Source organism: Solenopsis invicta, chromosome 2 (assembly GCF_016802725.1).
Source record: "Solenopsis invicta isolate M01_SB chromosome 2, UNIL_Sinv_3.0, whole genome shotgun sequence".
Taxonomy (NCBI): Eukaryota; Metazoa; Arthropoda; class Insecta; order Hymenoptera; family Formicidae; genus Solenopsis; species Solenopsis invicta.
In genome coordinates, this window is record NC_052665.1 from 8,218,443 (window position 1) to 8,231,586 (window position 13,144).

At 35.4% G+C, this 13,144-nt stretch overlaps 2 protein-coding genes across 7 annotated transcripts in view; one reads left to right on the plus strand and one right to left on the minus strand.

Annotated features, from left to right (window-relative positions):
• LOC105200923 overlaps positions 1-13,144 on the plus strand; it is a 203,611-nt gene that overhangs the window by 40,208 nt on the left and 150,259 nt on the right. The window lies entirely within an intron of this gene.
• LOC105200748 (chymotrypsin-2) lies at positions 454-4,210 on the minus strand. Of its 6 annotated transcripts, none has more exons than XM_011168445.3 (8): positions 4,105-4,210; positions 2,940-3,075; positions 2,747-2,826; positions 2,460-2,554; positions 2,220-2,361; positions 1,998-2,111; positions 1,553-1,705; positions 454-816 (listed from the first exon to the last, which is right to left on the minus strand). In XM_011168445.3, exons 2-8 carry the CDS (start codon positions 3,001-3,003, stop codon positions 673-675), a joined length of 792 nt encoding a protein of 263 aa, XP_011166747.1. In that variant the 5' UTR covers positions 3,004-3,075; positions 4,105-4,210; the 3' UTR covers positions 454-672. The 6 variants fall into 6 exon arrangements, with proteins under 6 accessions (XP_011166747.1, XP_011166745.1, XP_011166746.1 ...); XM_011168443.3 differs by having other exon boundaries at positions 4,061-4,180; XM_011168444.3 differs by having other exon boundaries at positions 4,035-4,167.

Here is a 13,144-nt window from a genome sequence, read left to right on the forward strand (position 1 = left end):
CACCGAGTTGCTTGAGCGCTTATTTTGATATCTTAAAAGAACTGTCTGTTTAGCTCCGTCTCATAATTTAGACTTTGACTGTACCACTGTTTTAACATAATAGCGTCGACCTTAGTTTTATGAGAGAGATCTGACGAATTGCGAAAATTAGTATAATCACCGACTAAAAATGTACTGATTTTAACGTCTGACTAAATATGTTAATACTAAATATGTAATTCGCGGTTTTCATTATTTAATATACAGGATCGATTGAAAATTGCTAAGTACAGCCAAAACGTTTCGAAAAAAAACACAAGATTGTGTCTATGTTTAAGAATATTTGAATATATAATTTCCATCCAATTTGCTCGGTTTTTTGACATTATTGCCAACATAATTTTTAGTTAGAACACACGAGCCTAATTTTATTTATTGATTGATAATATATGTTGTAATATAAAATACAAGAAATATTAATAAATGATAACTTTTATTAACGCATTGCCATTCATTACGGAAGTGTACACAAATCCATTTTGATACTTAATGATACACAAGTGAAATCGATATGTATAGTTAAACGTTCAAACATAAATGTAATAAATCATTAAATATACGTCATATGCATTTTGTACATAATCATGTAGCTCATTACGTGCGATAGCCTTATTAACGCATTTCTGCTTTAAATTATTTTATGTGCTCATTGATCCAATCGATGTATGACGGGACGCGTGTATACACGGTAGGATAGTTTGGATCACCGCAGCCTCTCGCCCATGAGACGATTCCTGTGAGTGTTCCATTGACAGTGAGAGGGCCGCCGGAATCTCCCTGAAAAATACAATTTCCCATAAGCTAACAATACATTTGATTGGAAAGAACCAATTCCTAAACAATGTTACTTTTTATATTTAAAAATGTTTTTTTGTTAGCGCAGCGCTAGCCTGTGTTATTTCTGCTTTGTCATTTTAATTAAATTGATAATTGAACATAACAGACTCTCGGTTCGCTCAATTGCGAATTGTGCGATCTTGCTGTTAATTGAATTAAATCGCAAAACGTAACAAAGAACGTATACATGCCGAATATGTTAATAAACAAAATAATCAATACAGCACATTTAACGTAATCAGTGATACCGTGAATTAAAATATTATAATTATCAAGCGTTTTATGCGTGTATAATGTACATTGTTAAATATTATATTAATTGATTAATAAATGGATAAATTAAACGCGCAATAAAATAAAAATTTATGATAAGAGATTTCACTCATGTAGAGATGTATATCTCCACGAATGATTGCCACCAATTATATAATATAATCAGGTTTACTTTCCTTGTCAAGGATCTGTAATATGGTATGCAACTCAAAGTGCAAGTGTTATATTAAAACATTGTGTTTAGAAGTCATTAGGGACAATAGCGAGTTGAAGTTTCGCGTGAGAAGAAGAATAACGTGGGCTAAGTTAATGACTACTCTTAGACAATATAAAATTTGTATGTGCAACTACTAATTAACGACAGTGATGTATCGTAACGCTTTATGTAAAGTAAATAGCTTACCTGACATGAACCCTTAACTGCACTTGGCTCATTTGCACAGATTTGTGTATCGTGAACATATAATTTTAATGGCTCGTACACTTTTTTGCAGTAAGACTGATTGGTTATTAAAAGATTTGCGGTGTATAAAAGATTGGATCTTCTTCCTCCAGACTGCAAATATATAAAGCACGTATATAAATATACACGTGTGACTTGCTTTGTTTGAGATGATTTGCGAAGATTAAGCATCTGAGAGTCTAAGTTATTGAATTCCCAATAAATATAGATATAAATGCCATGTAACATATCTTTAAATGTACATGTTTACACATATAGTACATATACCATATATAATAGTAGTTATTACATGCTTTGGCTGAGCCACTTCTCTTTTACGTTTACCGCTGACACAGCACAAATTACGAAATATATTTGACGTTTACTGAATTCTTAAGAAACTTACCGATAGTCTACCGAATCCCGAAACAATCGCATACGAGCCGGCATGAATAATTTGATTTTGTTCCGGTAATGTGACGGGACGCACCAGAGAAGAAAATACAAATGGAGTTTTGACCTGAAAATGATTTCCCAATATACTCTTCTGCGTAGTCTTATTTTCAAAATTCTTGACTAAATTAAAACTATATGTCAAGTGTTATCCTATTTTTTAATTCTACATTACCTTAATTAATGCGATATCGTGGACAAATGAATTTCTGGGATTGTATCCTTTGTGCACATAAGAGGACTCGATCAGATACACCGCATGTGGTTTTCGTAGATCTATAACTCCCACATTGACCGAAATGTCTTTACTGTTCAAACTATAAAAAAATATCATGTAGAACGTACTTTTATTTATCCAGCACTATATTTTATATTCCTGAAAATTATTCCTTTAGATTCTCTCTTAGATATTTACCCCTCCATACAATGTGCAGCGGTCAGTACGTATAGCCGGTTAATTATAGACCCACCGCAGAAGTGATACTCTGTTTTAATTATTTGAAGAGAAACCTGAAATAATATATTTCGTATAACAGAGAATATAGAAATTTAATAGGTTCTCACAAATTTGTTTTTAAAGTTGATTCAAAGGTAAAAAGAATTAATTAATGGTTTAAGCAGTTTGAAACTTAGTTGCTACACACATTTGTAAGACAAAGTAATGTAACAGTATTGATTAATAATAATTTGTTAGTAATTTACCTGGTATGGGATTTCACCTAAAATGGCTACATTTCCACCTACAATCTTTGGCGTTACACGTGGTAATGTAATTGATTTGCCTGCGTTCATAATATTTTGTTACTACATTTATAAATTTAGTTTGCTAAATGTACTAAATTGAACAATCACATAGCCGATCAATTTAGATCAGCCGATCAGTTAGATTACCCACCGTGAGATTGCTCCCCATGAGCAATAAAGAATAAAGGAATTAAAAACAATAACTGTGTTATCATGGTTAGTAATCTTGTGTGCTGTCAGCTATTTATTCTAAATCTGGCGTGATGTGTACACACTCGAAGATATGTCTGTAAAATTGAATTTTAAATTACGTGAGATTAGATAAAATAGTTGAGGTTTATTGATACTTAAAATAACTTCTAATCTATTAAGATACTATCTCACAACCTATATTATCACTTTTTCCATTAATTTCTATCATTAATAAAACGTCGATAAATGTCTAGTTATCATACAATTTTCTATTATACATATACATATAATGTATATATTTATAAATCCGATAGCAAATCAAAGAAATCTTGAAATGGTTATTTCAGTGATAACAATAATTTAATAATAGAACTGTATCAAAAAAGAAATCTTGAAATAGTTATCTCAATAATTAATAAGAATTTACAAAAGACCAATCGTTTTATCGTCGCGGAATCCACTTATTGCCAGAAAGATGGGAAAAATGTATAGCTAGCGAGGGCAAATACTTTGATTGATGTATTTTTTGCTTTTGATATCAAGATAAATGAGTATTTTTAAGTAAAAAGAACCGCGAAAACTAAGCTTACTACCTAGTCAGTAAAAAATAGCGATTCTCTTCAATTTCTTACGTTAAAAATTCGCATTATACGTAATTTTATATTTTATACGCCCAAGTCGTAACTTGGTAAATTTCAGGTTTAAGAATTTAATACTGTTATGTATATATTATGTATACTTTGCATCGCGGGATTACCGGTTGAACGTGACAACAAGTTCAGTGTAATGCTAAACAAACTTACGACGTGGGAGTAACATAACAATGCACCTTGTCGAAGTTTACCACGGTTACAAACTTGGGCAATATTGTGCAATCTATAGTGAAGTATTTTAAGATCGAACTATTTGAAACTATTTCGAGTGACGTTCGCTTACGATCGGTAGTTAGAGGAAAAAGATATTTGACATATTATTAATAATAATCGTAAACGCGAAAGATTAATTGTTCACTGCATTTTTTGACAGAGGACTTAGGCGATATTGCACAATTTACTTAAACTCCGTTTTACTCCAATTTACTTAAAGCCAATTATCACTTGATGACTATTCTGCACGATCCTCACTTATATATTACAACGGTGGAAGAAGTATTTCGAATGTCTGATACTGCTTGACGAATGCAACAACTGGCATTTTCTTCACCTTCTTATAGTTTTCGATGCATCAGAGGTCAGGCTCGGATTGGGCCAGCGAGTTAACAAGATAAGCTCGATGAGCCGGTTCAAATAGAGCCGCATGGGCCAACATGAGCTTAAGAAAAGTCGGTTGTCTTTAGGTTCGCGAAAAGCACAATCGCGGAATTGACTTCGCCTTAAAATGGGACACTCTATTAAGGAAATTGCAGTAAATTGTGATGGGGCTAATTTATTTGCTGCTTCTTTTGTTTTAACAACGTACAAATTATACACACTGGTTTATTTTAATTTATTTGTTTATAAGTATGTATTGTATGAATATTAATGTATTATCATTAATCCTTTCACGTTTGTATTAATAAAACAATGAGTAATTTCAGGTGAACGAGCTATTTTTTGGTTTTGCGAATTATAATTTATTTTATTTTTACAGTCAAGACAAAATTTGCAGAACGTTTCGGATATACTTTTCAATTTTATTACATTCCTGCGAATGAATTTTTTAAAAGTAATGGTAAATTTTTTATTGATTATTGATTTAATTAATTTTAATTAATTTTAGTTTTTATAATATATATAATTGTGTCAATCTGATACAAAGTTCAAACCGCAAAAGTCTTTCAATCCGACCCTGGGCAGAAGTCATCAGAAACGTATATTATTGCATGTAGGCAAAATCCGAGCTCGATTAAATTCCGCAGCATAATGTTTCTTTTGCTCGGCAACAATCGGTTGCTATGCAACTTTTCTCATTCTATGTATACACGAAATTTCCAGAGATGACCTTTTGGCATTCTGGTTGTAATGAGATGCAAGGCTCTTTGGCGGTGACTGTTAAGTTACGCCTTCTCATTAACTTTTGAAGACTTTAGGAGCACAGCCGCGAGATGTTTGTGAATAGAGTGCGATCAAGAGGACATAGAGAAACGGCAAGATCGTCAACTTCGCTATTACTCGTCATACCGCGTTATAGAAGCAAGCCATTTAAATTTGCATGAGGTTGCGTGCTCCGACGACGAGAAGAGGAGAATGAAGAGGAGAGAAAAAGTGGAAGAACTGCTGCTGCATTTCATTACATTTCTGCATTTATCTCGCAGTCGTGGCACCCTCGCATATCGGATTAGCGATAATTACTCTCGCGGTCGTGGCGTCTTCATTATCGATTTTTGCTCGCGCGACAGCGGGCCTTTTAAATTTATTAACGCGGAAATCCTGCTCGGAAATGCACGCTTTTCGTGTATGCCACCGTTATCGTATGAAGTAGCACCGTGCCCTTATCGATTACGTCGTATCAAATGCCGCTCTCACTCCTGGGGAGTGCTCTCGCGTGCGCGCGCGCGAGTTGCTAGAACACCGAGACGGACTTATTCAAATTTGCAACAAGTACCAGTCCGATATTCTGTTGAGACATTGGAGTTTAAACTGCACGTAAATTCCGTGACGTTCTTGTTGCTCGGAGTTTCCACGCGGCGAACAGATGTCGGCACTCCGACCGGGTGGAAGACTCGAGATTCAGCGGCTTTCGGTGATTTTGGGGAGGGACGTCTTTCAGCTCCCTGAGAAATGAAGATTGACGTTACAAAAGATCAGAAAGTAACGAACCGATATACTTTTCACGCGACGTTGAAACTGAGTTGCGAAGAGGGATGAGTCGAAGATTGTGCACAAAAGGATCAATACGTTTCTAGTATAACAAATATAGATATGAGATATTGGTATAGATTTAAATTTGAATAATATATATAGATATAGATAAGATATACATAGATGTAAATCTAAATATATATAAATGACACATATGGAGGTATACAGAAATATAAAAGTATTTCTTTCCCAGACTATCGTGACAATCGCAATTTATGATAAAAGTGACTTTCTTCACGGGAAAATTATTAGATCGACAGGAATATTCTTGCCAAGAATATCTTCGGAATACGATGGGCGCACGTAAATGGATGGTATGCGCCTGGAGAAAACGAGCTTTCCATCCTCTCTCTCAAATCCAATATGTCCATGGTGATGGATTCTCGTTCAACTAGGAACGACCGAGTGCGGGGAAGCGAGACTAATCGGCGCTCCTTGCGCCGATCGCGCCATTATTCGATTCATCGTGTATCGATAAATCTTGGCCGCCTTGGAAGTTCTTAATCCACAGACTTATCGCGCTCGACGCGTTATCGGGGAGACGGACAGCTCCGAGGGATCGGCTTTCATCGCTTCCTCGTGATTAATTAATACTTGGAGTGAATTAAGTCGCACTCCGTTGCTTATGTAATTTACTCACCCCTCGGCCCGCTCTATATTTTATGCTTTGCTTCGACGATTTTCCTTCCTCCGGAGACTCTTAATTTTACCACACGGACTGCTGTTGATTTTAATTATGTACCGTCGTGTCGCGCACCTTCTCTTGATTTATCTGAATAGAAACTTCTATGATTCCTAACTCCTAATTCCTCAATTCATTTCTTCGTTTATACGTACGTATTTTGAGAATATCTGCATAATTTAATTTCTTTCTTATTTGACTTATTAAATGAGAAAGAATTTAATTTATTTCTCTCCGTCTTCCCTTCTTATTAGATTACTCGAGGAATATACGCACGTCGGTTTTTTTTAAATTTATTTATTAATATCCTACCCCGGTAATTTCGCGTTAGTTACTCCCGAGCTTTGTGTTGCTTGCGTAAGAGTAAATAGCTTCTAACGATGTAGCAAGCGTGCGGGTTCTGTCGGAGCAAAATATGGCACAACGTGGGCGCGCGCGCGCGACATGGAACCGCAAAGGATGATAACTCCCCCGGGCGCGAGAACTATAATCACAGTCGGCTTGATAACGTAAAGAGCGCGTTAGGGTTGGGTCGGATGGCGTGCGGTGGATCAATCGTCTAGTACCGTGAACAACCGTACATACGTCCGTTCAATTATAACGCCCGTAAACAGAACGCTCTCGCGAAGCAATCCATTCGGCGAGTGCTGCAAATTATTCACGCTCAGGTTAATCGATTCGTGTCGCTTAAGTATATTATTACAGCAGCGATGCGCTCAAGACACCCCTGCTAACTCGGGAGATTCAATATTACAGCCTCGTAACTCCCGTGGTAAGCGCTATATTTCACGAATAAGTGACGGAAGGACGGAAACGAAGCGCCGGATATTCGCGTCGCGCGGGCATCCTTTTCCACGCCGCCTTGAAATGCAACGCAATCCAATCCGGAGATTGAGTGTCGTTAAAACCACTCGTCTCTATACCGCCGCAGATTTCGTCCGTGATCTTTTTCATTCCTTAAAGTGGCCCGGGATTCTCGATATACACGCGGTTATTTATGACGACAGAGAAGCGTATAATGCGCTTCTTACTGCGTCCCTGCAGCATGCAGGGAAAGGAAAGATCGACGATTCTTCTTCATCAATTTTCCATGTGCATGCTCTCGGCCGTTATATTTTACTTTGCATATTTGCGACTGTCTCTTTAAACTTTGATATTTTTCAGCAAACCGCAGAATCTGAAAATCCTTCTAAGGAGATTCCGGACTTCTAAAAAAAATTCGGAGAATTTGCATTTTTGCCTCGATGCACACGCTTCAATCTCTCTACCTTAAATTTTCAAAATTTATTAAAGATTTCACCCATCAATTTTGGAGTTGAATGCTGTTTCGCACTGCGCTACTTTTATGTACGCTGTTTGCGCTTTTAAGCTCCAACAAACTTAAATTCGCGAAAGGAAAAAAGTATGTGTGTAAAACGCAATAGTAGGAAAAGAAGTTATTTCCTCGGTAGGAAATTCTTCTTCGATAAAATTAAAGTTTGTTCACGTAATACAGCGCGATGTATACCTATGTATTCGCTCTGAAAATCGTGTATGTACTATACATACGTTTGCGTAGAAAGCTGTCGGGATCGGATCGTTTTTAACGCGGAAAATGGAAAGGGCGTCGCACGGAGCTCCCTCGCGATTTTTCTCTTCGAGAGAGAAAGAGAGACTTCCCTTCGCGATCCGCGACACGTCTACGAGCTGGTACCTCGGTCTCGTGCCGTGAGATGGATTTGGACGAACTCAAACGCTTCCCGTACCTTGTTCATAACATGGGACATTGATCGTTCGTCGAGTATGGTGGGAAAAGTGATATTCGCGCAGGAAACGTTTCCTTCGAGAGGTATAAGGAAGTTTTCTGATAACAGGAACACACACGAGTGCGTCTCTCATCGTTGCTGCTCACGCGCGGCTTCCACTCTTCTCGACGGAGATGCATTACGACCGTTCTCTCTCTCTCTCTCTCTCTCTTTTCTCCATTTTCTCCTCCTTTCCGTCTCTACACACATTCCGTCGGCGAACTTGATGAGAAATTCTATGAGCGCGATAGCGCGGCTGTAAATGCGACGCGACGCTTTTCCGGCGTATCATCCCTCACACCGCGTTCACATTGCGTCCGCTCGGTTTTTCTCGCTTGCAGCATCCTCGCTTCTTCTCGCCCAATCCTGCATATTTTATTGCACTCCTGTGCCCAGTTTTCGGGCTATTAACCGTCATAACTATGCAGTTTTATCTCGCGATGCATTTTCGTTAGCTGTGCGGATAACAAATCCAATGGACGCTTTTCGCGATATTTATTGTTAACACTTTATTTAATTTACGTTTAAATGCTCGTATAAATGTTGTCACTCTTTTTCCTCGTTATAAAATGTTTTTTGTGTATCGCTGAAAAGATTTATTTTTTTTTTAATCTACCCTTTATATTAATACAAAAAGAAGGTTGATTGAAAAAGTCACTAACACACAAATATTAAATTTTAGCAATAAATTTTAGCTAGGCTCAATGGCGTGCTGAGCTGTTTTAATAGACGCTATACCGCGTTATATATACGAATCAGGGTTGGGTAATACTTTTTTGTAATTAAATTCAGTTAATGGTTTATAAAATTAATTTAGTTACGTTAAAAGTTACATGAATGAAAAATTGAATAAATTAAAAGTTAGATTGTATTAAATTAAATTAATAGTTATATTTATAAAATATTATTTACATTAAATTAAAAATTTGTAATTTTTTAAAGTTAAGTTATTCAAAACAATTATGATATGGATCATCAAAAACATTTAATTTTATTTGTAAATTAAGTTTATATAAAATAATAAAAAATATCGTTTTTTTATGTGAGAATGTATTTTTTCTTTTATAATTCTTTTTCTTTACATAGATAAATTTTTAACTTGGGAAAAAAGCAGGTTAATAAATTAAAGTTTATGTGTTTTACAAATAATTAATTAAAATTAAAAATTAAATTATTTAAAATTAATTACAATAAATTAAAAGTTAACTATTAACTTTTTAATTTTTATTATTTAACTTCTAACTTTTTAATTTATTACTACTCAACTTTGAAACGAGTAAATATTTTCCTGAATGCGACGTGAGTCTCTACATCATTTGAACATGTCACGGAAGGAATTCGCACAGTGAGAAGATGAATCGAGTTACATGCTTATCAAATATTTTTCGTGTTTACATCGCCGCAATTATTAAGGAATTTGTGTACGGTGTGCATTGCGGAATGACACGCTCAGCAATATTACTTATATAATTTATGATTACAGATGCAATCAAAAGGATATTATTTCAGTGATTTAATGATGTGCTTAATAAACATTCTTTGCGAAATTGAAACTCCAAGAACGAACACAATGCGCAAGTTTCATCTATTTCGCTTTAATAGAAATTTTAACATAATCAATATGTATGTCTTTTATAGAATTAGTGTACATTCAGGTTGGAATTGCTTGACAAGCATTTATGACAGTTAAATTGTATGCTATTATATTATACAGATTATACGCATTATGCACATTGTGTCCTCATTTATTCAGTTTATTATTTACTTGATTTACCAAATATATATAATGTCCGTCATAATTAACATTGCACATTAATTTTATCAAAACAACATGAAAATATTTAAATGGCGTATAGCATAGATACGCTTAATTATATCAAACTAACAATAAGACTTTTGTCGCGAATGAACTTTACAAAAAGCTCTAGTTATCTCTCATTGATGATAATCTTGATATTACGTAAGAGGGAACTTGAGTTGGTCGAGAAAGCTCGTCTAGATGGAGACAAAGATGCTTTCTTTGTACCGCTCTATGGGTAACTCGTGAAAAGCTTTCCCAGTTTGCGAAAGCTTCGCAAGCACTAGCCTGTATTATCGGTGGAAGTCCTCTTTACCTACCTGTGGGATCTTATCAAGGGACGCAGTAGCACCAAAAGTACATAATATTATATCTTCTTATCAACTGTAAGTGAAGATTTTTGTATAAACATTTCTTCTACAAATGAGATTAAATAATAAAAAAATACATATTACCGTAAAATGTAAAGAGGAATACCAAAATTAATAATTATTGTCAATTTTCTGGACGGATAAAATTTTATGTTTTACATAAAAAGTTGTATAGTTGTGAAATGAAACTGATACAAGAGGACGCTGCGGAAAATTGCTGCGAGCTTTTCACAACTCCTACTATTTCATGTTTACCTAAGAACGTAAAAAATAACAATTCTGAAAAGCCCAGCGTTTTACGATTACATTATTAATAAATAACATTAAACTAATAACAGAAATGTTGGAAAATTATGTAAAACTACAAGCGAGTAATGTAAATGTCTATCGTGTAAATAAATTACACACACAATCAATATTTTATATACAAAGTAATTTGTAATAATAATTAACTTTTATAATAGTTTTACGAGAGTTTACGTTGCGTTTCTCGCATGTTTTGACATACTCTCGTGGATACTCGTATAAGGAAAGCAATTTGCATATCCGTTTGACTTTGCATCCCTCGCCTAAAGCGGCTATAACTGCGCGCGGAATCGCCGATTCAAGTTGATGCGCGATTCCATCGAGGGGCCTCTAGAGAAACTAATTGGCCGGTCAGACCTTCGCCACAAGACCGTATCCGTAGTTGCGACAATGCAATTTACATATACGTCGTGATCCCTTCACCGTCGAAACCTCAATTCTGCCCAGGAAACGAAGGACTGCTCCTTTCGAGGGGCTCAAAGCCGTTTAGGAATATTCATCCGGAATCATTAGTTACGTGACTATTCGTCAAATGAAACGCAAAGAAGATTTGAAAAAATTCTAGATTTTTATGATTGAGAAATTACGTTAATGTTTATATTTCTAGAGATTAAAAATATATAAAGGATAAATGCAAACAGACAAGCTCTATTTTTATTATTGCTTGTGACGCATTTAATACAAGAGTTTGATAATAATCAAGGTTACACGATAGTTACTAAGCTTTAATGAAGTTTCAATAAAATATTTAATTAGCATAATTAAATATTTGAAAATTTATTAAATATGTAGTAATTATTTGGTAATCTATGAATACTATTATTATATTTGGTTACTGTTAATTCAATTAATATTCTTAAATAATTGCTTATATAAATATTCAATAATAAATATTGTTAAATATTTTGTTATACAAATTAAACATTTAATTCAAATTATTTCAATTAAACCTTTATTATTATTATTAAATTTTTTGGAAGGTAATTATTGTAACATTTGTGTCTTACGCGATATGTGCGGAAAATCGACTTAAACGAATGCTGTGAGATAAAACTTTGATATCTAGCGTATCGCATTTATGTTCTAATTCAGCCAACTTACTTATAGAGACAATCCTGACAGTTTATTGCGGATTTAGCATCAAGGCCAACGACCCGATAATTTCGAATACCATCATAAAAATCTAATGTGCAATTTATTATTACGACACGAAAACGCGAGACGTTTTATCGTTCCGGACCGCTCTTCCCGCGCTAGTAAGCTTTACGTCGAAGCACACTTTTGCCAGACGTAAAGATAGAATCCCCGAGGTACCTTCTGATCTATCTTCCGCCGACAGTTCTTCCCGACTTCCCTTCTGCCGCATAACCATTCCTAGTTGCTCTTATTTATTTCTATCCGCCGCGTGGAAAAATTCTTCTCTTCCCGGATCCTTGTTTCGTTTAACGATCGTGCTTCTTGCCAGAAGAATTGTAGGACTTCGCTGGAAGAGTTAGTAAACTTGGCTTGTGAATGCTTTATGTTATATACGTTGAGTTCGGATTCGTGAAGAAGAAATGTTCGAAATTAATATTCGCGTAACAATGAAACGGGATTTTGTACCGCGGGACAAAACGGGAGGGATCGTTTCGATGACCTCACGATTACTATAAAATTGTCAATTGTAATTTTTTTTATGGAACGCGCAGAAACTTTTAATGAGCGCGACGATAATGTCCCTTTGTATACGTTTGCTTACAACGCTCTAAAAGCAACGTTTGGTTAATAGCGTAGACGTTCACGATACAGAAGCTTCTAATCTACCTTCGTGAAAAGGTAGATTGGAGGTTTCTGTATCGTGAATATGAATTTGTAACAGTTTAATCAAAGAGTTCCTTTCCTTAATGGCGTTTTATATTATTTCAATGATATCGGAATCTTTTGTGATATCTTCGCTGCGCATCTTTGGCGAAAATATTAGCTTTCATAAGAATTTTCATTAAATTGGAACGCGATTTAGGATTTCGCGCGCGTTTGCGAATGAAAGGCGCCTCAATCTCGCTCGCTCTCTCGAGGGTCGGGAAACGGTTATTGCTGCGGTTATCTTGAACATCCCGCCTGTGCGGAGCTTTTTTTCTTCACACAAGATCATGGGACAGACGAGTCTCCCTAGGTAAAGTCTCCAACTTCCTTTTCTTAAACTGTACTTGCCATTCATCTGTTATTAAGGAAATCAACTTCCGCTATGTATAATTTTAACGGCTATTAACGTCAACGTATTTATAATTACTATTTGAATCGCATCTTAAGAGCGCATCATCTCGAGATATTCAAAATGAAGATTTATCTTTTGAAACGCGGTTTAAAATATTTGAAACTTGTTTATTTGTACCCTGCATAATAC

Bases quoted from the DNA above. Each gene is read 5' to 3' on its own strand.
- LOC105200748 (XM_011168445.3), bottom strand. From the start codon at position 3,003: ATGATAACACAGTTATTGTTTTTAATTCCTTTATTCTTTATTGCTCAT. The intron at 2,555-2,746 runs GTAAATTACTAA...ATATTATTTCAG, and splicing joins TAGGTGAAATCCCATACCAG to GTTTCTCTTCAAATAATTAA. The intron at 2,112-2,219 runs GTAATGTAGAAT...AATCATTTTCAG, and splicing joins ACGATATCGCATTAATTAAG to GTCAAAACTCCATTTGTATT.